At 39.7% G+C, this 27,783-nt stretch overlaps 1 protein-coding gene across 2 annotated transcripts in view; it reads right to left on the bottom strand.

Moving 5' to 3' along the window:
• Window positions 1-8,938: 8,938 nt before the first annotated feature.
• Window positions 8,939-27,783, bottom strand: part of LOC126334850 (CDK5RAP1-like protein) — a 107,477-nt gene continuing 88,632 nt past the window's right edge. The window contains exons 9-11 of one of the 2 annotated variants that reach the window (XR_007564779.1): window positions 22,529-22,663; window positions 10,087-10,156; window positions 8,939-9,603 (exon numbers count right to left, since the gene is read on the bottom strand). Coding sequence is in view for 1 of the 2 variants with exons in the window: in XM_049997518.1 (XP_049853475.1) it covers window positions 22,550-22,663 (114 nt within the window). In the remaining variant the exon portion in view is untranslated. Of the gene's footprint in view, window positions 9,604-10,085; window positions 10,157-22,528; window positions 22,664-27,783 lie in introns of those variants that run through there. The other variant, XM_049997518.1, reaches the window with a different exon arrangement.

Below are 27,783 nucleotides of genomic sequence, written 5' to 3'. Positions count from 1 at the left end.
TCCATAAAAGGAGCCAATCATTAACCTAGCTCGGTTGTTGAGTGTAACCTCCACCCATAATAATTCACAGGAACTATCCACTTCTACTTCACTACAGGATAAACTACTACTAACAGCGACGAACACTCCACCACCAGTTGCATGCAATCTATCCTTTCTAAACACCGTCTGTGCCTGTGTAAAAATTTCGGCAGAATTTATCTCTGGATTCAGCCAGCTTTCTGTACCTATAACGACATCAGCTTCTGTGCTTTCTATCAGCGCTTGAAATTTCGGTACTTTACCAATGCAGCTTCGACGGTTTACAATTACAATACCGATTGTTGCTTGGTCCCCGCATGTCCTGACTTTTCCCCGCACCCTTTGAGGCTGTTGCCCTTTCTGTACTTGCCCGAGGCCATCTAACCTAAAAAAAAAAACGCCCAGCCCACGCCACACAACCCCTGCTACCCGTGTAGCCGCTTGTTGCATGTAGTGGACTCCTGACCTATCCAGCGGAACCCGTAACCCCACCACCCTATGGCGCAAGTCGAGGAATCTGCAGCCCACACGGTCGCAGAACCGTCTCAGCCTCTGATTCAGACCCTCCACTCGGTTCTGTACCAAAGGTCCACAGTCAGTCCTGTCGACAATGCTGCAGATGGTGAGCTCTGCTTTCATCCCGCTAGCGAGACTGGCAGTCTTCACCAAATCAGATAGCCGCCGGAAGCCAGAGAGGATTTCCTCCGATCCATAGCCACACACATCATTGGTGCCGACATGAGCGACCACCTGCAGATGGGTGCACCCTGTGCCCTTCACGGCATCCGGAAGGACCCTTTCCACATCTGGAATAACTCCCCCCGGTATGCACACGGAATGCACATTGGTTTTCTTCCCCTCTCTTGCTGCCATATCCCTAAGGGGCCTCATTACGCTCCTGACGTTGGAGCTCCCAACTACCAGTATACCCACCCTCTGCGACCGCCCGGATCTTGCAGACTGAGGGGCGACCTCTGGAACAGGACAAGCAGCCGTGTCCGGCCAAAGGTCAGTATCAGTCTGAGACAGAGCCTGAAACCGGTTCGTCAGACAAACTGGAGAGGCCTTCCGTTCAGCCCTCTGGAATGTCTTTCGCCCCCTGCCACACCTCGAGACGACCTCCCATTCTACCACAGGCGAGGGATCAGCCTCAATGTGGGCAGTATCCCGGGCAGCCACAGTCGTAGTACGATCGGGGAATGCGTGGGACGAGCTGTCCGTCCCCGACAAACCCCTATCCGGACACCCACAGTGATGCCGATTGGCAACAGCCTCAAGCTGTGTGACCGAAGCCAACACTGCCTGAAGCTGGGAGCGAAGGGATGCCAACTTGGCCTGCATCCGAACGCAGCAGTTGCAGTCACTATCCATGCTAAAAACAGTTGTGCAAAGAACGTCTGGACTAATCTACAGAGAGCACAAACAAATGGACACAAAATTTAAACGGTTATCAAAATACAAGATTGCCTAGTAAATGCAGTAATGCTGCTACTTGCGCACTGCTGACACACTGCTCAGCAGCAGAAGGAGACTACGCCATTTTACACTATTCAGGTACTAAAACGGGATGCTACAACTCTCAAACACTATAATACGCCCAAAATGTATGAATTAAACAATGCAAGTACTAAAAACACGCAAAGAAATTAAGAATTAAACTATGTAACAAATAAGTGAGCTAAGAGTATACGACTTTCTGCTGGCAGCTGCTTATCCAACGGTGGCAGGGAGCACTGCTTGCCTGTATTATGGAGTGTGTGTTTCTGTAACGAGGCAGTAATTTTGGTCTTCACTGACATGTGATTCACTGCATCTAGTTCCATTTGGATTTAGCAGGTGTTGATTTTACTGGGTCTTGGCTTGGTTGATTGTGACACAAGTCTGCACTTACTATTAAATTTTTTTTGTATCTACTTGTTTGGTCTATTACCTATTCAATGCTTGCCAGCCTCGTTTTATTTTTTGGTGTTTTGGGCAGACCCAGAAAGGGGGCTCACGCCATGCTTTCGTTGGTCTTCTTGTAGCTTTCAACAGACAATTTTGTGTAATGTAAATCACTTGTACATCTGTGGAAAAGATATCTATTTTTGTACTGGTCAGTGGATGCTAGCAAATCCACATTAGTTATTAAGTGTTTGCTGAAGTAGCCATCTGTGTAGTAACTATATTGTCCTTTGTTTGTTTGCTGTTACTGCCCACTGGGCTCAGCCAATCGCTTCTATATATTTGGTTGGCTACTGCCATTGTTTGACTGTAACCCTCTGAGATTATTTGCCTTACTGTGGTGGTCTATATTTCAACTGTACATGATACCAGCCAGAGTTCCTTTATATTTATAATTAATTTCCCTTATGATTTAATACAGCTGATGCCTTCTAAACCCCTCTCCATCTAGAGGCGGTTCTTAGTGAAGTTTGGTTTGGCCATTTGCAAAAACTTGTATGTTCTAGACAATTTTCTGTGAAGGTCTCATGAACTTTATTCCTTGTACCTGGTGTTTTTTATTGACCATTGTGCTGTAAGAGTCACTGTGTTGATAAGGTTGATAACCTCTTAGCCCACGGAGGCATCCTTGGATATAAGCTTAAGCTCCCTTAAAATAATTACTAATGGACTTCTTGTATTAAGAAAATTTGACACAAATCATAAAGCACCTTCACCCATCGCAAAACTTGTTTGTATGATGGCTGACTATTGATTCCATTAACCTGTATCTGCTTTAAATATCATCAAAGTTTTTTGAATTATGAAATTTTGTTTATGTAAGACTGGTCAGTGTTGTCGCAAGCTGGTCTTCATGGGCAAGGTAACTTGTTCCTTAAATAAATTTTTATGCAAAGCTTAGCTACCTGAAAGTGCTTCACAATGGTAGGCACTTATCATTGGGCCTTAAGCCATCTGTGCAGTTGCTAGATATAATTATTTGCTTTGCTAAATTGAAGTTCTTCACTTGTAATTGTCTGTTAATGGCCAGTGTCATATCGCAATTAATAATTCTTGCTGCAACTGCTTAGCGCTTCAAATTATTTTGATAAGAAGAGGCAGGAGATTTTATTTTGGGTCCGGCAACATGCAGTGATCTTTGTGTGTGCGCAATTTATTTATTTATTTATTTTTATTATCACTTTACACCCATGCATTTTAAGAACTGTATTTGTTTATGTGGTAAGTCTTGGGTTAAACTGCCTTTTTTTACTAGATATCAGTGCTTCCACTACACTAAATGTAAAGTGTTCAATTGTTTTTGATAATAAATTGTTGTTTACGTATATAAAATGTTGTATACTAGCACGTTACCACTCCCATACCAGCTCCCTAACATCTCAAAACTCTTAACGCTAATCGGTGCATACAGAAAACGGTTTAATCTATATGTAGATTAACTCGCAGAAGACAAGCGACTGTATGGATATTTTCAGCAAGACAAGAGTAACTGCACACACTGGCTTGACAACCTTGTCACAAGTACATAATGTGTTTGGCAAGGAAAGAACAGTCAGCAGAGACAGTGAAATTTCTTGTCCACCTTCGTCATCTGATATCTCTCCTTACGATTTTTACATGTGGGGTAAACTGATCAGTCAAATGTACTTGAATAATCAAACTATGGAAAAATCCAGGATGGAATTTAGTAATATTATGAAAAGGATAGCTGCTACTCAACATATAGTGGAGATGCTGAGTCACAGATAGGCGCAACAAAAAGACTGACACAAAAAGACAGACTATTTTGTGTCAGTCTTTGCTGTGCCTATCTCCAACTCAGCATCTCCACTATATGATGAGTAGCAACTATCCTTTTCGTAATACACTAGAATAATCTACACACACTGCAAGAGCTACAGCAGAACACTGAAAATGCTACTGCTGCTATCCCTCGGACAGAACTGCTACACATCTCACAGTTTGATAAATTGAGCATAGCACTGTATTGACATCAACAATGGCTGTTTCCAGCAGCTTATGCAATATGAACGAGGGCCAATCCCACACCAGTCATACTGTAAGTATTTTCTGGGAAAGTTTTATTTTGCACATGCAAAAGCATACATGCATTAACTAGGACACTGAGGTATCAAGATAACTTCAGGATGAGAACAGTGCTTCAGTATATCCTGTGGAGTAGAGTAACACAGTGATGTAACAGTTGTTCACCAGCTATGTTGCCATTGTTGTTGCCGTGAAGTCTCAGACGTAGTAAGTTGCCGCCCCCCCCCCCCCCCCCCCCCCTTTTATGATTCTCTATGTCAATGATTAGCGTTTTCCCCCTAAATTAATTTGATAACTAAAATAGCAACTTTCGTATAGTATAGTATAGTGGAAATGTGAAAACTCCTACTTCATAGTGAGGCCTAGCTCCATGTAACTTTGTTACCCAGCTCATTTATCTGAATATTGTTTGACCATTACTTTGGCTAGAGAGCATTTTAATCAGAAAATATCATTAATTGGAAATGTTCGTAGGCTATGACTGCAGATTCTGTATGAGCGAATGTACATATTTCAGTGTAATGACCCATAGCATGCAATAGTACAATAGTACATCTTTACAGTAACACATTTTATCTTTCCTAAAATTAATTATATTCCATGAGGTCGAGAGACGCTGCCACTTTTCATTGTAAATTCTGCCTTACCTATTGTGGGACACTGGACTTTCATTACTTATTTTTTTGCCTGAATTTTACTGAGTAAATCTACATACAGTACTAATCAATTACTTCATTAATTAATAATTTCATGAAATTTGTTATAATTTACAACTTGGCATTCATTCATGTAAACAATGAGAATCATAATGCAGAAGAAAAATAGTGTCCACATATTTTTGTAAATTTGTGTGACAATAATGTAAGGAAAAGATACCTATTTACTGCAAAGATGACACATTAAGTTGCAGACAGGCACAACTGCATTTTCTACAATCCAGAATTCCATTAGTTTTTTCATACATCCAAAACAGTTAAATCTAACCTAGGCATATTTTAAAGCATTACGTAGTTTTCAAAACAACAGTTTGTTATTACGCATCTCTTTATAAGAGCCACCCGTACCACAAATGAGTCAATCTGCAATACGTTTGCAATGGAGTAACACTTACATCTGTCTATACAGGAAACATACTGCAGTCTGTCTGGTGGATATGTTAAACCAAAAAAATTGTGCCACATGATGTGTTTCATGTCTTGTCACTTGTTACTCAATAAGTCAGTGACAATCTTTGATAATTACTTTTAATGTGAACTTATATGTGATAGCAATGATTGGGTTATCCTGTAACAATGACCCATAATGACAGTGTTGCTTAACGATAACAGTCTTGCTGTGCACATGGTGATATTTTCATTTTGCTCAGAAAGACCTTGCATTGGGTGACCTATTAAGTGACTGTGTTTACTGCTAATTTGCCACATGAAGACATTGTGACTGATTAAGCTGGTGTTAAGTTACCGCACTCAAAATATATTGCAGGCCATGAGCCAAATGAAGTATGTGCTACCCATTTATCTGTACTAAATTCAAATATGTGAGGCCTGACATGGCCATAACCAATACTTCAGACAATACTGAAATAGTATCAAGGTGTTTGATTTTCAAGTTTTAGTGTGGACTACAGTTTTGACAATAGCCCACTTCACTACAAAAATTGCAGCCAGTTTTAGACAGAGGCACCGGCTACAAAAGACATATATGCACCAAATTGGATCGGTTTCAATCATAAACCCTTACACATCCTCCATACAGTCCGGATCGCTCCCTATATTATTTCCCTATTTTTGGAGCTGTGGGTTGCTGCTAAAGCAAAACCCAGTCAGAAATGAACTAGGTCATGCCTTCTGTTCTGGCCTCACTTGTCATATCCCTGTGCTACCTTAAGTGCCAGTTATCACAGCCAATTGCAAGTGACACTTGTGGCCACCATCCTAATTGTATTGATCCATTTTACTTGTTTCTCTGTGTGACTGAAGCTAGTGGCAAAAGTATACAAAAAACTGGTAACACTACTGTGACCTGGCAAAGCTAACCCAGTAACACATCTTAATAGCAGAACAAGAGATCCTTCCAGCACGAAACCACATGGCTGTAGCTGTGACAACCATACTGCAAGCCTAAATAGTGGTGAACTGAGGTTATCCCCCTCACTCCTTTTTTTTCATCCTCAACAATGCTGACTATCACTTTGTTGTTCTTTTCTAAATCTAACCAATATAAAATATAACCATTTGTAATTTTTATATTAAGAAGTATTAAACGAGTCTTTTTTAGTCAATTAACCCAAGTCTGTTAAATATCAGGTATTTCTCTGTTCTTAACAGTGATGTGACATAGGAAGCTGTTGCCCCTACATCATATTAGAAACCAAGCATTGGTTGCATCCCAAAGTCTTCAGAAAATGACTGGACATAAACTACAACACATAGACAATAATGGAATGTATCAGTAGATAGAGCATCTCTCCATGTTTCAATTTGTAATATGCACTATGGTGTAGTTGCAAAGGGCTCTAGTAGGAGACAGCCACAGCAGAACTTCTTGTGTAATGCAACAATGCATGCGTTTTGTATCTTTCAATTGGTAAATATGAGTCTCTTGTGATGGTTCAGAGATGATTTCAATTTTGTACAGATATAAGGTAAAAGTTTGAACACACAAAAAAATCCATGGATGGTACAATGGCTCTCCTCTTTTTCAGTGGCACCTGCCGTACCCTGTCTTAACTCCTGTCTTCTTACGGGGTTGTCAAAGAATGTGTATTCTTTGGGATTTAATTTTGAATATCTTGTCACAAACAGTGCCCATATTCAGAACCTATAACAGGAGTTGAAAACTCGGAGAGATACTCTATCCACTAATGTGTTTCTATCTTTTGTATGTCTTATAGTTTTTACACAGTTGCCTCCTGAAACACTGCAGATACTTGTGAATAGCCCTGTGTTACAGTCTACAGAAGGTGGAGTGATTCTAGCAACAAGCAAAAGCTCACAATCTAGTATAGTCCAAAATGAATTTGACTGCACAATCATTTGTACAAGAGTAACAAGGGTCAGTAGACTCTGAAAAATAATTTCAGTATACTGTCAGCCACCATTATTCATACAAGTCACTCGAGAAGCCATTCAAAGACTTAACTCCATAACACACAAGTATCCAGAAGATTGACAAATGCATAAATAACTAACAGTACCTGCTTAGAAGACACACTGATCAACCAGATCATTATGACCAGCTATCTACCTTTGACATGGGCAATGGCAGTGATGCATCATGACATAGGACCAATAAGGCTTTGGTAGTCACTGGAGGGAGTTGGCACCACATCTGCACATGTGTCACCTAATTCCTGTAAATTCGGGAAAAGGGGGCAATGAACTCTGACAGAACGTTCAATCACATACCAGATGTGTTTGATCAGGTTCAGATCTGGTGAGTTGGAGGGTCAGCACATCCATTCCCCAGATCATAATGGAGCCAATGCCAGTTTTACTCCTTCCTGCCATGCAGGCATCAAGGAGCTGTTCACATCCTCCCATTGGTATGGTGAAGACTGTATTGGGATTCATCAGATCATGCGAAGCCCTGCCAATGTCCAGTGTCAATGATCCATGCCCACTTCTGTCACTGTTGCCGATGCTGTCTTGTTAACATTGGCATATTCATGGGACGCTGGCTGCAGAGGCCCATCGTTACGGATGTTGGGTGCACTGTGTGTTCAAACATACTTGTACTCTGCTCAGCATTAAAGTCTGATGTTAGTTCTGCCACAGTTCGCTGTTTGTTCTGTTTTACCAATCTACCCAGCCTACAATGTCTGACATATGTAATGTGGGGTGGCCGCTCAACCCCATGACATCTGGATGTGGTTTCACCACGTCTTGAAGACACTCACCACAGCACTCCTTGAACACCCGTCAAGTCATGCAATTCCCAAAATGTTTGTGCACAGCCTCTGGGCCATCACAATCTGCCCTTGGTCAAACTCAGACGGATCATGCACCTTCCACATTCTACACATGGGCAGCACAGTTACTGATACTACACGCACTGTGCATGTGTCGGACTAGCAGTCATTCCTCACCAGGTGATGCTGCTATCACCCACACAGGTTTATATTGGTAGTAGGGCAGTGATCATAATTTTCTGGTTGATCAGTGTAAGTAGGAAATTGCTGTAACTTGTCACACAACTGAAATACTGAAGAGTATTGCTCAAAAATGATAATGGAATAAACATGTAAAATCAACAGTAGAGAAAGTGAATGGAACAATGGAAAATCCTGGATGGAATGATAACAATAAAATGAAAAAGACAGATTGCTACTCACTACAATTGAAGGGGCACTGACTCACAGACAGGTACAATGAAAAGAGTGCTAAACACATAAGCTTTCAGCCAAAATACCTTCTTTGGAAACAGAAAACACACACACACAAGCACAACTCATGCACATGACTACTGTCTCCGACCCCATTAGTCTACGTTGTGCCTGTCTGCGACTCAGCACCTCATAAACATATGGTGAGCATCAATCTACCCTTTGCATATTATTGATGGTGAATGGAAAACAGATTTGTTGAAAGTGTTCTCTGAAAATCCAATACATGCATGCTTAAAGGAAACAGCACATAAAACGTCAGTGTGAAGAAGTCTATTGCGGATTTATTAGTCTGAAGCATAGCTTCATATGGAAGTGTAAGATCGGTGATAAAACAGTACAGATGTAAAGAGAATGGCAGCTTTCGAAAAATTGGGTACATAGGAATGTTAGATGGGTAGATAGAAATAGTTCATTTGATATTATAGTAAGCAGATCCAAGTGGATGCAGGTTGCAATACTTACACAGAGGAAAAAGACCTTCACAGGATAGATTAGCAAGGGGAGCACTAAACCAGTCTTTGCAGTGAACAACAACAGCAGCAACAAAAATATTCTTTGTATTTAAAAACTCAAACTAACCAAACTGTGGTTTTGTAAATTCAAATGGTGGCAACATGCATGTAGAATAGACACCATCTCAAGAATTTTATACAGCAGGCCTTAAACCTTTTCTTCTTTTTCCATGTAAGTAAAACAATAAAAAATGACATGTGCCTTTTCTCAAAAATCATAATTTTTATACAATATGTAATTTTAAAGTAGTATGATATGCAATGTAACTGATATAAACTCACAAAAGATAACAAGAATATAAGAACACAAAGAAAAACTTGTCACTCATACAGTAAAAAATTGTTTAATAAAGAAACTTTCATATACAAGGAAAAGGAATTCTATTATGGCAGGTGACAGAAGAAACTAAATTCTGATAAAAACATTTACTTATTTTCTCAAAAATAATGTTCAAGACGCAGAAACAAAAACTTGAGGAGAAGTGAGCAAAAGTCTTAACTATGAAAATTAATCATCATTCCAATCTGCTGTTTATCTGTAGAAAGTTCATCAGCAGTCATATTTCATTTAACTGACATTTCAGTTTGCACTTTCACAATATTTTTCTCTTCTTTTTACTGTAAGCATAACTCATTATTTCAAAACGCCATCCTCATCTTATTATGGTACCCAGCTGAGGTTCACTTCAGGTCCTGAAAATTCAAAACAGATACTGCTTCTGTTATATATAGTATAGAAGAAGACAGTAGAAACAAAGAAGAAATGTGTTTATGTATTATGTGCCAGGGAATTCATATAATGAAAACTTATGAATGAGATACAATATTTGTAAATAAAATAGAAAGAAACTTCCACATGGAAAAAAATATATTAAAAACAAAGATTCCAAGACTTACCAAGCGAGGAAGCGCCGGCAGACAGGCATAATGAACAAAACACACAAACACACACACAGAATTACTAGCTTTCGCAACCGATGGTTGCTTCTTCAGAAAGAGGGAAGGAGAGGGAAAGGCGAAAGGATGTGGGTTTTAAGGGAGAGGGTAAGGAGTCATTCCAATCCCGGGAGCGGAAAGACTTCCCTTAGGGGGAAAAAAGGACAGGTGTACACTCGCACACACACACATATCCATCCGCACATACACAGACACAAGCAGAAATGAAATAGTTCTCACCTATCAATCAGGTCTCACACTCTTTGTTAAGTAACTTGTACTGGGAATTTCTGTTTTCTCCCTCCAAAACCTGGAAGGGAATATTTGTACTTTATTCTTCCATATTAATAATTTAAGTAATAATAAAAAGGCTGGGGGATGAAGTATGCATGGAATTTTGATCACTGCTTAAGAAAAAGATTTGAAACACAATATTGTAAAAAAACAAGTAGAATGTTAATGTACAACTTCATTCATAAATGTTCATATGAGATGGAAATAATGGACATTAATCACACATCTAATAAAAGAGTTTACATAGCTGAAACTTATTTTATACTTTACATAAGCAAATTGTTACTGTTAATTAACATACTAGACAGGATTGTAAAGGTGGACCACCATAATGTCTTGACATAACAAAAACTAATTGTAATGCGACAAGTATGTATTTGCAGTACTTAGAAACTATTAATACCATTGCAATCTGTACGGAAACAAAGTAAGTTTCAAACTGAGTCAAAATAAAGGTCAGAAAAAATGCTACAAAATACAGATTGTTCAGGTGGATCTGTACTTCTTCAGTGCTTGCTTACTATTTTCTTTAGAAACAAATTTACTAAGACAACAGTTCACAAATTTTATAGCTAAGTGAACAGGATTTGTATATTAAAAGAAAGAAAGGAAAAAACTGCAGGGTCCAGTATCTAAATATACTAATAAAAAATATAAATACATGTGTGAGTGCGCGCGCGCGCGCGTGCGTGTGTGTGTGTGTGTGTGTGTGTGTGTGTGTGTGTGTGTGTGTGTGTGTGTGTGTGTGTAAATAAGCCTAATTACTAGACATACTGTACAAAAGTATTCAAAAATATTTTTATTATATTCACTTAGCTGTCACAACTAGATGAAAACTCAAAATCAAGGGGTCAGGGTTAAAAAGGCCTCAATGGGATTTTTGACATTGTCTGTCACCCATGACAGAATCAATATCTGTATCAAAACTGGTTAATTTTAGCCTCAAATCACTATCTACATTCAATCTATTCGTGTGCTTACTTTTCAGAAATATAAAGCTGAAAAGGCTCATCCACATAGGTAGTTTATCGAAAAGCCCATCAAATGTCCCTCTGAACATTAATTTAGCACTAGCTCCACAGGGACCAAGCGAAGTTGTCTGGTGGCTAACGCCCTCAACTCACATTCTAGAGACCTGTGTCCAATTCTTGGATTGGCCACCTAGATATCAATTTTCTTTGATCATCCAGGTCACTCCATGGAAGTGCCTGGATAGTTCCTTAAAAGGACCCTGGCTGCTTCCTTCCCCTCAAGTAGCAAGAAATCTGAGCAAAGCTCCATCTTTCATAATTTTGCCATGGATCAGATGTAAAACAGCAAACGTCCTTCTTTCCTTCCTTTTTGTGTCAGGGTATTAAAAGTGGAAAATTCAACCAAGTCATTCTTATGAACAGTTGTGTCCAAGAAACTACCACCTTAAAAAATTACTTGTGTGTTGAACCATGAGCAACCAACCAACAACACAGGCGAGCCCTGTAGCACAGTCTGTAGAGGTGTAGACTTCCAGCCACCTGGTGGCAGAAGATATTGGTTATTTTCAACATATAAAAAGCTGGCAGTCTGTCTTAGCAGCTTCTTTTGGTTTATTCTTTGTGTGTGTGTGTGTGTGTGTGTGTGTGTGTGTGTGTTGCTGCTGTATGAAACAACAACCTACTACAGAGATGTTGCATTGCTGCAGGACTTCACAAATACATACTACTTCTATAATGCTACACTTCATGTCGAAAAGGAGGAAGAGGATAAAGAATGCAGACTAACAGATTGTGCAATATCACTTGCTCCACCCTAGCAAAGGCAAAACAGTTTGTGCAGGTTGCACATTTGTGCCCGCGCTTACACATAATATTTTCGTCTCAGTACTTCTTTTGCAGTAATTCATTAATTCTGAGAGCATCAGAATAATAGCAGATTGGATGATCTGCCACTTTTGATGGTTGACACAAAAACCAAATATCAACTTGTCTGAGATTCAAACATTTTGGGAACACATTTCGTTCAATTTCAACATAATCTGTAGTCAGCCTCTGATAAACAAGGCCTCAACTTACAATGACAGAATAAAAATTGCAAAACCAAAATAATAAATAATGTACAGTAATGAAATTTTGGGAATACATTTGTCTAGTTAACATAGTTATTAACATTGTGAGATCACAGGTCAATGTAAGTGCGAGATAAGCCACTGCAAATGTGAAATGCTGGTACCAGTGTACCCACCAGAATTTTGAATGCAAGGATGGAAATATGCGTGCATTTTGTTGTATGGGTGTATGGAGTTCCATGCCTGTTGCACTTGGTCAGTCACTACCGGCACAGTTAATGCTATTTGTGGATGTTGCCAGAGATGTGATTTGATGATGTGCTAAATTGGAAACTGGTCTGGTGATCAAACAGGACAAGACGACATGCAGACACACTGCAGAGCATGCTGGATTACAACAGCAGTATGTGGGTGAGTGTCATCCTGTTGGAAAACACCCTGTGGAATGCTGTTCATTAATGGCAGCATGACAGGTCAAATCACTAGACTGACATAAAAATTTGGAGTCAGGGTGCATGGGATAACCACAAGAGTGCTCCTGCTGTCATACGAAATCACATCCCACATCATAACTCCATATGTGGGTCCAGTGTGTCTAGCAAGCAGACAGGTTGGTTGCAGATCCTCCTAATCAATATACGGCCATCACTGGCACCGAGGTAGAACCAGATTTCATCAGAAAACACAACACACCTCCACCCTGTTCTCTAAAGAGCTCCTGCTTTACACCACTGAATTTGCAAATGGCAGTGGTTTGATGCAGTGGGAGGTACACTACTGGACAATTGGCTTGAAGCCATCCCTGAATTAACCAATTTGTAACAGTTTTTTGTGTCACTGTGGTGCCAACTGCTGGCTCAAATTGATGCTGCAGATTCAATATAATACAATGTGCCAGAACCAAACGCCAAACACAATTGTCTTCCCTCTTGGTAGTGCCGCATGACTGTCCATAACGCGGTCTTCTTGCGACCATACATTCTCATGACCACTGCTGTCAGCACTGGTGAACAGTGGCTACATTCCTGCCAAGTCTTTCTGGAGTTTTTCAGAAGGAACTGCCTTCTTCTTGTAGCCCTACTAGATGACCTTGTTCAGACTCAGTGAGGTGTTGATTACGGCATCTTTGTCACTTTGCAGGTATTCTTGATTAACATCAACTCACCATATCCAGTCTCAAAGATAACTAACACTCATGACTGTTACAGCACGTATTTAAAGCAAACCTCATTTGCATCCTTATAGTAGCCCTACTGGCACCACTCTTATGCAACTGGTGTAAAATCTGAACAGACATCATCTTTTGGATGTAGAAACATGGCTACCAACTTTCGTTTACGTCACACAACTCTTCCTTGGTAGTGCATTTTTTTCCTGTCAGTGTATGCTATTATACAGTAATTAGACAAGACATTATAACCACATGCTTAATTGCATGTTAGTCCACCTCTCAAATGAGATGGATTTGTCAAGTCCTTGTTAGGTTTCTGGAGGTATATGACTTTTACTGCATAACTACTTCAAAGGGTGGAGGATCATGCATTTATATCAGAAAAGGAACACAGTTCAAATCAAGACACGACCTCAGTACCGTAAGTGAAGAAAAACACTTTGAAATATCAGCTATTGAATTAAGAGGGCTTGATATCACCAAGAAATTAATCATTTTGTGTGTGTATAGATCTCCCAGTGGTAGTGTGGACACTTCTTTCAATAAGTTAACAGAAGTTTTAGATAAAGTCTCAAGTATAAAGGTCAACATAATTCTGTGTGGGGACATTAACATCAACACTAACATCATAAATGAATCCAGCAGCACCTTCATAAACATCCTTCAAAGTTTTGGCATGTCCCTATTGGTCAATAGTGCAACAAGGGTTACCACGATGACTTTATCAGTAATTGACCGTGTGGCCACAAATACGGACAAGGAAAAATGTGATGTAACTGTAAAAGATCTCAGACTATCAGGCCATCTCTGTCAAATAACAACAGTAAAGGCAGGCACCGAAGCATTCCCTAAATTATAAGCCTACAAACAACATCTGTCAGAATCAAAATAACAGATTTTTCAAAAGAACTACAAAAATAAAGCTGGGATAAAGTGTATAAAGAAACCAATGTGAATATGAAATTCTCTAAATTCTCCACATTGTTTAAACTGAACTCTGAATGTCTGTATCAACATCTCACAAAAACAGTTTGATAACAGCAGGTATTAAGAAGTCCTCCCAAAAACTTAAACAACTCAATTCCACGAAAAGATTTGCAATGATCCAGAATTCTTACATTTCTATCATAGATACAAAAAGATCTCTATGAAGGTGCTGGTTGCTGCAAAAAAGTCATTTAATGACAAAATAATATATAATGCAGAGAATAAAAGCAAAGCAGCCTGGGATGTTATAAAAGAGGAAATGGGGAGAGGCAAACAAATGCAGAATAACATATTGCTAAGGGGTGAGGATAAAGTAATAAATGATCCACAGCACTTAGCAAACTATGCAAATGAGCATTTTTCAAGTATTGCAGAGAAGTTACAGTAAAAATTCCCCCAAACAAATATAACACCTGTAAATAATGTTGCACTAAATACAATGATGCCACTTCCAATCACAAAGAATGAAGTCAGTAAAACATTTCAAAAACTAAAAAATAAAAATTCAGTAGGCTTAGGCACGCACGCACACAAAGTATTTGGATGGTGTAAAAGCTATTAACACATTTAGGTATGTCCCAGCAGCAGCAACACTTGTCTTTTTAAGTGCTTGTGTACAGATAAGTAATAAATTTACTAGTAATAGATATTTAAGAGAATATTATATGGGAAACAGGTGTACTAGCACATACTCTTAAGACAGGTAAGGCTAACCTTTGTTGACCTGTGGGCCTGATTTACATACTTACTTAAAGTTGCAGATTGCTTGGTTATGTGATGCAACAGCAGTACTGCAGCACATAAAGTCAAAACTATAGCATCCATGATATTACTCTTTATGGGGTAAGACAATGATATGAATAGCACTCCTTTCCTGACATGCCAAGCCATGTCAATGAATTAGGGCTCAAATATCACATTTTTGAGAGTACATTCATTTTATGTATACCACACCTTCAGATGTTCACATTTATTTCCATCTTCAGATGTTTAAATTTATTTATGCATCACAATCAGTTTCTTCACTTATGCTGCAAAATTCTACAATGCCACTAGAAAGAAATAATGTTCACAAAATGTAAATAAATGTCCAAATCTGAAGATAGGATGCCAGGCATCTTGAAATGTCATCAGGGAAAAATAAATTACCGTGGAAACACCTAGTAGCAGCTAATTCTTTATAAATTACCTTCAGTTTTAGTGTATGTGGAGGTCTGATATGTCCACAGCATATAAGAATTATCACTAATGCTAATACCTGAAATAACATAAAAACAAAATATGCACAGAAACACTTGCATGAAATTAACAAGTAGCACAGAACTTTACGTGTGAACCTACAACAGATAACTAGTACTTCCACTAAATTATGAACCCTGTTGCCATCATTCATACTGGCTGCAAACCTGAGGTGAGGTGAACACTGGTGGAAATATCTGAAAATGTATCCCAGCATAGTATAATTTGAATGTCTTGTTCTCCTCCCCCAAAAATTTCTTCCACAGGTTGGATTGAAACCAGCTACCAATTGGGTTTGGCCCACGGGCTGCCCAACCATGCTCTAAGTCAACTACAAAAGTTTTCACTCTTTTATACACTGACGGGGGAGGGGGGGACTGCAACACCAAGAAGAGCTGTGTGACATAAACGAAAGTTGATAGACATGTTTCTACATATGAGACATGATGTCTGTTCAAATTTCACATCAGTTGCATAAGAGAGGTGCTAGTAGCACTACTGAGAGAATGCAAGTCAGGTATGCTTTAAATACACAATGTAATATACATAAGTGTTGGTTACCTATCAGACTGGATGTGGTGAGCTGATGTCAGTCAAGAATACCTTTAAGGCAACAAAGATGCTGTTATTGACGCCTCACGGAATTTGAACGAGGCTACAAAAAGATGGATGTTCCTTCCGTGATACTGCAGAAAGACTTGGCAGGAATGTAGCCACTGTATGTGGTTGCTGACAGCAATGGTCATGAGAATGTATGGTCGCAAGGCAAGCAGCTTCTGGATGGCCACATAGCACTACTGAGAGGGCAGATCATGATGTTCGGTGTACGGCTCCGGCATACCACATCTGCAGAATCAATTTGAACAGCAGTTGGTGCATAAGTGCCACAGCGAACAGTTACAAGTCAGTTACTTTAAGGACAGCTCCAAGTCTCATGTCCTACAGTGTACATTCCACCGACTTAAACCCACCGTCATTTGCAACTTCAGTGGTGTCAAGCAGGAGCCCACTCTAGGGCAGGGTGCAGATCTGCTGTTCTTTCCGATGAAAGCTGGTTCTGACTCAGTGCCAGTGATGGCTGTGTGATGGTTACAAGAAGGTCATATCCCAACTGCAAACCTGTGCGTTTGTCTGGTTATTCGACTTGCCATGCTGCCATTCATGAGCAACACTTCAAGAGCTGTTTAACAACAGGAAACACTCACCCACATACCACTATTATAATCCAACATGCTCTACAGAGTGTCAACATGTTGCCTGGCCTACTTTATCACCAGATCTGTCTTCAATTAAGCACATATGGGATATAACTGGGGGACAAATCCAGCATCATCCGCAAACAGCATTACCCATTGCTGTATTGAGCAACCAAGTGTAACAGGCATGGAACTCCATCAAACAAACTGACATCTGGCACATGTACAACACAATGCATGCCCATATGCATGCTTGTATTCAACAGTCTAGCAGTTACACCGGTTATTAATGTACCAGCATTTCACATTTGCAATGACTTACCTCTCACATACATCAACCTGTCGTCTTGCGATGTTAATCACTCAAATGTGTAATGTAGACAAGTAAGCTCTTGGCTAAGAAAAATGTATTCCCGAAATTTTATTACTGTACATTAACTACTTTCTGGTGTTGCAATTTTTTCCATCAATGTATGTATCACAATAGCGAAGAGTTTATAAAGAAGGAAAATTTAAATTTCCTGGTTCAGAAAAGTTGCATAGTGCTTTGTGTTTTATGGCCTAATTTTTATGAATGAGTTTTTCAGTTTATTCAGTACTCTAAACTGTGACAAATGCTTGACTTACCAGAGGACTGATAGTTCCAGGGTGTGGTTTGATGGTCAGTGTAGCTTTTTCCATCGGAGAGACTGCAGTGTTGTGGGAAATGGGGAAATAAATAAGGCTCGGCAGTGGTATTGCAGGATAGGCAGAAGAGATAAAAAACAGTGAAACAGTAGGTGAACGTGCAGCTCTTCATGCTGAACTAGATAAGGCAAGGAAAGATCTGGACAAGTTAACAAGGGAGAAGGGTAAAGAGTGGTAGGAAGTGGCTACAGCTAATAGTGGGCACAGGCATAGGACTTTCTGTGTTGATGTTAATGTGGAAACTACATTTGAATTGTTGCCCCAGTTAGAAATGCTGAGCCTCATGCAGGTGTAGCTGTAGCTGTAGAAGGATCACAACAAACAATGACAATAATTTGAGAAAGAAAGAGATACAAAAATCTCTGAAAAGAAAGAAAATGTTATAAGGTAGTTCACATGATACAGAAGATGGCAAAATGCTGCAGGATGATTCAGGTCCAGAATACTAGGTCATAAACTTTTTAGAAAATAGTGTTTGTCTTGGTCAGGTAATATACACTGAAGAACCAAAGAAACTGGTACACCTGCCTAATATCGTGTAGGGCCCCCCCGTGGAACATGCAGAAGTGCTGCACCATGATGTGGTATGGACTCAACTAATGTCTGAAGTAGTGCTGGAGGGAATTAACACCATGAATCCTGCAGGGCTATCCACAAATCCGTAAGAGTACGATGGGGTGGAGATCTCTTCTGAACAGCATATTGCAAGGCATCACAGATATGCTCAATAATGTTCGTGTCCAGGGAGTTTGGTGGCCAGCGAAGTGTTCCTGGAGCCACTCTGTAGCAATTCTGGGCATGTGGGGTGCCGCATTGGCCTTCTGGAAATTCCCAAGTCTGTCGGAATGCACAATGAACATGAATGGATGCAGGTGACCAGATAGGATGCTTACGCATGTGTCACCTGTCAAGAGTCGTATCTAGATGTATCAGGAGTCCCATTTCACTTCAACTGCACATGCCCCACACTATTACAGAGCCTCCACCAGTTTGAACAGTCCCCTGCCGACATGCAGGGTCCATGAATTCACAAGGTTCTCTCCACACCTGTACATGTCCACCCACCCGATACAATTTGAAACGAGACTCATTCAACCAGGTATCATGTTTCCAGTAATCAACAGTCCAATGTCGGTGTGACAGGTTCAGGCAAAGTTCTAAAGTCCAATGTCAGTGGGACAGGCCCAGGAAAGGTTCTAAAGCTTTGTGCTGTGCAGTCAGCAAGGGTACACAAGCGGGCCAGTGGGCCTTCAGCTCCAAAAGCCCATATCAACAATGTTTCGTTGAATGGATCACAAGCTGACACTTGTTGATGGCCCAGCATTGAAATCTGCAGCAATTTGGGAAAAGGTTGCATGATGGAATGATTCTCTTCAGTTGTCATTGGTCTCATTCTTGTATGATCTTTTTCTGGCCCCAGCAATGTCAGAGATTTGACATTTTACCAGAATCCTGATATTCATGGTACACTCGTGAAATGGCCATTCAGAAGAATCCTCACTTCATCGCTATCCTGGAGATGCTGTATCCCATCGCTCGTGTGCTGACAATAACACCACACTTAAATTGACTTAAATCTTGATAACCTGTCACTGTAGCAGCATTAACCAATCTAACAACTGGGCCAGACACTTGTTGTCTTATTTAGGCATTGCCGACCGCAGTGCCGTATTCTGCCTGTTTACAGATCTCTGTATTTGAATATGCATGCCTGTAACAGTTTCTTTGGCACTTTTGTGTAGGATATAATGTCATTATGTACAGATTTTCCAAAGGAAGATATCATGGTCATAGTGGGAGGGCTGGTTAATGATACTGACATTGATTGCATGTATTCTATAAAGTAAAAAATTGTTAAGGCTTTCATGGCCACTTGTTGGCAAATTGCCTGTTGTATTCCGTCTCAGGTTCTTCTGCTGAAATTTGTTTGATGATTTTTCTAACGTTTTGCCAGCATGAATGGCTGGCATTGCCAAAGCTTCACCCACCTTTTCTGGTAGCTGACTAAAAAGTGACCTCTTAAGGACAGCATCCACAACAAAATATACCAGTGAGGGATCTGTGTCTGTCTGATGGGATTTATGTCTGTTTTGGGATTCCATGATTGACAACACTTTAATTCTTTATCGGGAGAGTTAATTTGGAGTTGGAAAAGCTGATTGTGTTAGGTATGGGGTGTAACACTGGTTTGATTTTTGCAGATACTATCACAGCTTCTTACTTCTGTAGAGTGGATATCGACAGAGGAGCAGTTGCCGCATTTATTAGAAACTGCCTTAAATACAAGAACAATGACATTAATAAATTCTGCATAGAATCACGTCTAGAAGCATGTGCAACAGAAGTAAAATTCCATAACAGATCCTTCATAACAGTCCCATATACAAACACTGCAAGAAATTATAATCTGTTCATCAATTGTCTAGAAGCTCTATTGTTGTATTTAACAGTAAAAAGCACTGGAACTGTGGTTGCTGGCTATTTTAACATAGATTTTATTCAAAACTCTTCCAATAAACATTTATTACGGCCATTAACACCATCATTTAACCCAGTTCCTACAATAAACTTTCCAACTACAAGAGCTAGATGCTCTAAGGTGGCCATAGATCAAAGAAACAAAATCATATCACAAAACCAATAATAAACAGCTTTTCAGACAATGACATACACAATACTGAGCTGATTAAAAAGTCTATTAAATCGGAGTACAAGATAGTAGTTAATCTACCAAAAATTGAGTACTTTAGGAAACTGTTCAGAGTTATGAACTGAAGAGATGTTTACAGAGCTTGTGACATTAATGAAAAACACAATAAATTCATTAATAAAGTTATTACATCATTTGAAAACTGTTTTCCTCCAATATTAGTTCAGATTAAACAAAAACATAGATTACTCAAGGAATAAAGGTATCTTGTATAACAAAAAGAAAACTGTCAGCCAGGAACTGTTCCAACATTGATGATTTAGCTCATAACTAGGAATACTGTAGGCTATTAAGCAAAGTAATCCAAACATTTACGCAAATGCACTGTAAGACGAACACTGGAACATCAGGCAACAATATAAAAACAATATAGGGTACAGTGAAAGAGGAGATTAATAGAACTACAAAAAAAAAAAAAAAGCTGGAGCAGTTTAAGAGTACATGACACATTGGTAACAGATGGGTGTAGTCTGGCAAATATCTTTAACGAGTATTTTACATCTGTTCCTGATAGATAGTGTGAGATGGCTAAGGTCAGTGAGTAATGCCCAAAATACCTGAGACTAGCCTTTACAAGTAACATCCATAATAAATTCTTTATAATAAAAGCTTTCTAGTGGTTATGAAAAATGTCAACAACTTCAATTAATATGTGCTCTTGTGAGTTAAGTAAAATTTTAAGTTATTTGTACAACCAGTGTTTTATCTTTGTTGCATTTCCTGATGTGCTGAAATATGCTGACATCGAACATCTGCTCAAAAAAGGATTAAAGAAATGCCACCCTATTAAAAACCTATTTCACTTTTGTCACTATTCTTGAAAATTTGAGAAAAGGTAATGTACAGACAGCTTCTTCACCATCTGACCATGAATAACATACTGTCAAAGACAGAGTTTGGGTTTCTGAAGAGTTCACATACTGAGAAGGCTATTTACACATACAGCGAGAAAGTGCACCTGACTGCATGAACTACAACATCCTTTTAAGTAAATTGGAATACTATGGTGTCACTGGCAGTGCTGCAAAATAGCTCATGTCATATCTTGAAAACATACGGTGTCATAGTGAGAGACTAGTTAATCAGTTAACTAAGCTATCAGTCATCATTGGATCGGGAAATAATTAAATGTGGTGGCCCACAAGCATCCATCTTGGGGCCACTGCTTTTTCTTGTATACATTAATGACCTCCCATTAGTTACACTGCCAGGCACAGACTTTATTTTGTTTTCAGATTATACAAGTATTGCAATACATAGAAAGTCTAGTATCGTTTTAGAAAGGCCCACTTATGCTATTTTCAAGAACATTAATAACTGGTTTACAACCAACTGAATGTCGCTGAACTTTGAAAAGATCCACTACAGTACATGCAATTCAGAAAATTTAAGAGTATACCACCACTGGTTTACAACCAACTGAATGTCGCTGAACTTTGAAAAGATCCACTACAGTACATGCAATTCAGAAAATTTAAGAGTATACCACCCAGCATATGCATAAATATGAGGAAGTTCAGACAAAAAAATTGACAGTAGTAAATTTCTGGGATTACAACTTCGTAAGAAGCTCAGTCAGAAGGAGCATACCATAGAACTACTGAAATGCCAAAACAGTTTCTTATTTGCAGTGTGAATGTTATCAGGCACAGGTGAAATAAAATAAAAAAGTTGGCATACTTTGTTTACCATCATTCCATAATGTCATTGCACCATATTTTGGGGCAACGCTTCAAGCCAAACAAAAGTTTTCTGAGTCCAAAAACATGTAACACATATTATTTGTATTGTGAATTCATGTACACACTGTTCAAGGAACTGGAGTGCTAACTGCAGCTACTATTCTTTAATGAAATTTGTTACAAATAATAGTTCCTTTCCAATAAACTGCTCAGTTGACAAAATCAGTACAAGGAACAAGAAAAACCTACATAAATACTTAAAGGCACTTATTTTACTCAAAAAATGGGTCCACTAATGAGAAAAACACATTTTCAACAATTTCTCAGCAACCATAATAAATGCAATTTGACATACTGAATGTAGTATTTCTGTATTTTTAATTAATATCACATAATATAAAACAAAAATCCAAAATGCTACACATCCCCAAGGATCTCCTCAGTTTGTATTTATGGAACCAAGAATTCCTCTAACACAATCTAACCTATGTAATTAAAATGGTTACTCATAATGTGAGTAGTCTCATTACTTATGTATCGAGTTTCTGTATACTGTTGAGCTACCTACCAAAGACAAAACAAATACTTACAGACAACAGCATTACACTAATATTTACTCATAAGACATCACATACTGGTTTTAAATGACACATAACATAAGAAAGAAAATCCTACCTGAAAAACATTGATCTCCTTTTAAGCCATGCCTGTATTTCTCTGTGTATTCTCTCTACTGTCACACAGATGATTAACTAATGATGAATGATACAATGGATGACCTTTGAGGACCTGAGAACTAGCTTCTTCTATCTGGAAAAAATCATGCAAAATACTAAAATGATCTGAGCATTGTTGGAACATCTTTAGTCACAAACATTGACAAAAGGTAACTTGAAGTCTAGAAACAACACTGCATACTGACCACTCACAAAATCTGGAACTAATAGGGACAGAACAAAGAATTGTCTAGTTACAAGCATGGCAAAATTTCAACAAAACACATTCCCCTTCCTCAGTGCTTCTGAATACTTTTTGTATTATTTTTATTTCTTCTATCTTTTTTAGCAGCCAATAAACATACACCAGTTTTAAGGCTTTTCATTTTCTTTGGTTTAATCTTTTTGTCCTAGAAAAATGAAACAATGAGAAGACTGTTACTCATGATGGATTTCGGTCAAAGACTTCTTCAGCAAAGGAAACACACACATTCACACAAGCAAGCACACCTCATGCAAACAACTGCTACCACCTCAGCTCTGACTGGAATGCAACTCCTATGTGAACAGCAATGTGAATTGGACAGCAATGTAGGGGGGTGGTGGGGGGAGAGAGAAGAATGCTTTCTGGGGAGGGGGAGAGAAGAGTGCTTTCTGGCATGGCATGCAGGGTCTAGGGGGTGGCCTGATAGGACTGCCAGGTGCAGCATCAGGAGGTTGGGTGTGAGGGGTGGAAAAAAAGGGGGAGTGGAAAAGAGGAGGTGTAAGGAGGGGGGAAAGGATGGGAGCGTGCATTGGCAGAGGGTGAAACACAATTAGGGTGAGGGGATGTAAAAAGGGAGGAGATGAGGGGACAGAGAGGGCATAAACTGTTGGGTAGAGGGTGCGGGGACAGTAAGTTACCACAGGTTGAGGCTGGGATAATTTCGAGAGAGGAGAATGTGATGTGATGTAAGGACAGCTCCCATTAGCACAGTTCAGGAAAGCTGGTGGTGGAGTGAGGATCCAGATGGCCTGGGCTGTGAAGCAGCTATTGATATCAAGCATATTATGTTCAGCAGCATGTTGTGCCACACAGTGGTCTAATTTCCTCTTGGCCACAGTTTGGCAGTGGCCGTTCGTACCAGTGGATAGCTGGTTGGTAGTCATACCGATGTACACTGCACATCCCACCACCTGATTCTTGTAGGCTCATCAGGTCACTATTTAGTCCCTGAAAGCCCCACCAGACAGCACTCTTCTCTCACCCGAACTGATATTCCCCTTTCCAACCCCACTCCAGATTGCTACTCACATGACAGTTGCATTCCGGTCAGAGCTGCCAGTGATAGCAATCATGTGTGCAGGAAGTGTGCTAGCTTGTGTGAATGTGTGTGTTTTCTTTGCTAAAGAAGGCTTCAGCTGAAAGCTATAGTGCGTAACAGTCCTTTCATTGTACCCACCAGCAACTCAATGGGTCATCTTTATGGTATGTAACAAGCTATCTTTTTTCTAATATTGTTGATATTCGAGGATGTATACATGGACAAGGAAAAAATATTCCCAGAGTTTTTCTGGATTTCCTGATTAAAAATACACTTCCTACTGGATGAAAATATACTATATGAGGGTGAAAAAATATTTTTTCCATGTTAAGTGACAGTACAGTTTTTTTTGGAGTTGTAAAACTTTTCAATCCTTTGAATGGTAAAGGCTTTATACAATAGTGTTCCATGGTTTTGGAAACGAAGTCCAGCAAAAAAAAAAAAAAAAAAAAAAAAAAAAAAAAAAAAAAAAAAAAAAAAAAAAGTGCATTCTGGACAGATCTTTGATGCACTGCAACATGCACATTGCATATTTTCGTATTCCAAAGGTATAAATATGAATTCAAGCAAATACAGCACGGTAGCTTTTGAAGCACTGAAATTGAGATTGTGATGCACTTTTATCAGCCAATCATAGCTCATGTCATGTGATCTCACCAGCCAATGTCAGCAGATATTCACAACATAGGACATATGACATAGTCTGCCTGGTGGGCAATGAACCCACAACTTTCAGTGTTGGTGCACAATTACAATCAACCTTCTGTGAGAATCTCAAAGCAGCGAGCATGGAGGACACGGATGGGCATTACACTTGGTGGAGTGTGGGTCCACTGGCAGTTATGCCAGTACGGTCCTTGCAATTACGACAAACACTGTGTCAGGATGGTGCAACAGTTAACGCAACTACTCAGCAAATAGTACATCCCGGGTTTGAGTATAGGTCCAGCATACATTTGCACTTGCCGCTGCTGATTCCACATAAAGTCCTGATGCACCTGGCATCAATAATTCCTTCATTTTCCTTTCTTGTCTCCTCCCTCCACCTTCAATGACATAGTGTGTGTCATAGCTGCAGATTCCCCATGGAGTCTTTCGTTTTGCACATGTCCAAAAGAACAGGAACCATAAACTCATATAATTGATTTGTGTCAATGGCAATGAATCCACCACCTTCAGCATGGATGCACAATTAAGTTCAACCTCCTGCACCAATCTCAAATAGCAAGAATGGAGGACATAATGAGGAATGTGGATAGGTGGTGCTTGGTGAGAGTGTGGGCCAGCTGGGGGTTGTGCTAAGATAGTCCCTGCAATTGTGATAAACTCTGTGTCTGGATGGTGCAGCGGTTAACACAACTGCCAAGTATGCGGGATATCCTAGGTTCCAGTCCTAGTCTGGTAGATATTTTCACTTGTCACCGAAAGCCTCGATGCAGTAAACATCAATAATTTCTTCCCTCTGCTTTGCTTTCTTTCCCTCCACTTTCACTTTACACAATATGGATCATGCAAAAGAATTAGTTTCCTTCTAGCACCTGACTACCATTAGTTACTGGAGCAATAAACCACTTGTAAAAAGATGCATGTCAATCCCGTTTTCTGTGATAGGGTGTTGGATTGATGCACATCATTACATATCTTTAAGACTGATGTTAATCTGTTGCAGATCATGAAAAACATTTTAAGACTGTGTATATTATATTTTTGGAGAATGTACACCTCTGCAGATATCACTGTGGATTTGATAAATAGCAATCTTGTGAAATGAAACTTGCCTTGTTCACTTATGAGATGCACAGGGCAGTAGTCAAAGGCATCCAGGTTGATGCCATGTTCCTTGACTTCCAGAAGGTTTTCTTTATATAGTGTCCCACAAAGGAGTTTATACAATTTGAACCTTAACAATTTGAACTAAAACTATGAATTTTTAAGTTACATAGATGGTCTTAATTAGTGATGATGTTTTACTGGTGGTGGTCAAAATGTCCTCCATCAGCAATGATGCAGAATCTGCAATGCTGCGGAACAGATCAACATACGTAATGGTTGCTGCTGGAATGGATTCACAGGGAGTCACAATCACCTCTCTCGTGTCATCCTGCATATGTTTCCTTGTGGCATAGACAGTGTCCATAGATTAGAAGATATTGTCAGAAAATTATCACTTTCCCATCAGTGTATCCACCTTTCAACAAATGTTTCATCCAGGAATTGGCACACATCATGATGGTAAGGTGATGGTGCTACACCATTAGCCTTTATGAACATGCCAGGGGCTAAACTACATCTTTGTGGTGACTTTAAAATGGCAGTTACTTCACAAGCTATGGTTAATTCATATCCAATTCCTTGCCTGGATGAACTTATGATGAAACTGGTGGGCAGACATCATTTTTCAAAACTTGATTTGTGAGAAGTATATTTACAGCTGCTGCCTGATAAAAAACTCATGTCAGCCTCTTGCTGTTAACATGTCATATGGGCCCTAAGGTACAACAGATTGGTTTCAAGCATTGCTTGCACACCTGGCATTTGCCAACAGCACTTGGAACAGCTTACTGAATGCATTTATTGTTGTATCAACCACCTCGACTACACTGCCATCACTGATCCCATCATTGAGGACCCTTTCCACAACCTTCATCTTTTGTCTCAGACCTCATGTTACTCAGTTCTTAAGTGAAATTTGGAAAAGTGGCGCTTCTTCCAACCTTCATAGAATACTTGGGACATGTTGTTTCTCATCTGCAGATTCGGCCAACAGACAGTCACGTTGTAGCTATTGCCACCGTTCCATACCCAACAAATGTGAAAGAGCTCCAAGCACTCAATGCAAAATTGCATATTACCACAAGTTCCTTCCATAAGGTGCTTTAGTTTCCTATCCTTTAAATCAAGTGCTTCAGAAAAGTGTGGCATCTGAGTGCATCTCTGCCTGTGACCAAGCATTCAAGATTTTGAACAATGATTTGCATTCCGACATGTACTTGGCCACCTATCAGCCAGGACTTCAGTTTGTGAGTGCACTGGACACATCAAAGTATGGCATGGAGGCCATATGTTTCAATGTTGTACTAATGGTTCAAAACAGCCTACCACTTTTGCATAGAAAATGCTGAATGAAACACAGGAGAATTACTCTCAAACAGAAAAGGAGACTCTCACTATTACTTATGCTGTGAAGAAATCTCATGTGTTTCTATATGTTAATTTTCACTTGGTGACTAATCACAGTCCATTAGCATCTCTTTTTAGGTGCACTGCACAACTGCCAGACAGCCCATATACCACAATAGTGGGCCCTGTTCCTTAGTAGGTATAATTATGAGATTCATTTCTACCCTATGGCTCAGCATCAAAATGCAAATGCTCTTTCGGGTTTGGTGATGGGACCTGGCCCTGGTTTTGATAAAGATGAAGTTTTTATCTCAATGAGGAAGCTCATTGAACTGTGGATGGATTCCCTATTACCAGCTCTCACATCACTCAAGCCATCAGCTCTGACCTCACTTTTCATCAAGTGTGGAAATATGTTCAGCAATGGTGGCCTGAGTGGTCTACATCTCATGCACTGGATCCAATCTGCAAGTATTTTTTTCTGAGACACAGAGTCATGATGGTTGATGGTTTTCTCTTACTGTCCACAGACAACACTCTTCCACAGGTGGTCACTTCTGGCAACTTGCTGCTGTGGCCTCCTTCACCTTATAAGTAGGACCATTAGGGCACCTTGAGCACAATGTTGGCTTGTCACCATGCCTGCCAGACCAGAATTGATCATGAGATTGAACATTTACTCAATGCTTGCTCTAACTGTGCAGCTTATCAGGCCTCTCCACAGCAATGTTGTTCATCGTGGCCTGAGCTATCACGGCAGTGGGAGTGGCCCAATGTATAGGTTGGTGAT

Source organism: Schistocerca gregaria, chromosome 2 (assembly GCF_023897955.1).
Source record: "Schistocerca gregaria isolate iqSchGreg1 chromosome 2, iqSchGreg1.2, whole genome shotgun sequence".
In the NCBI taxonomy this organism is placed as follows: domain Eukaryota; kingdom Metazoa; phylum Arthropoda; class Insecta; order Orthoptera; family Acrididae; genus Schistocerca; species Schistocerca gregaria.
Note: the sequence above shows the minus strand (reverse complement) of the source record. Positions and strands in the feature narration are given on the sequence as shown.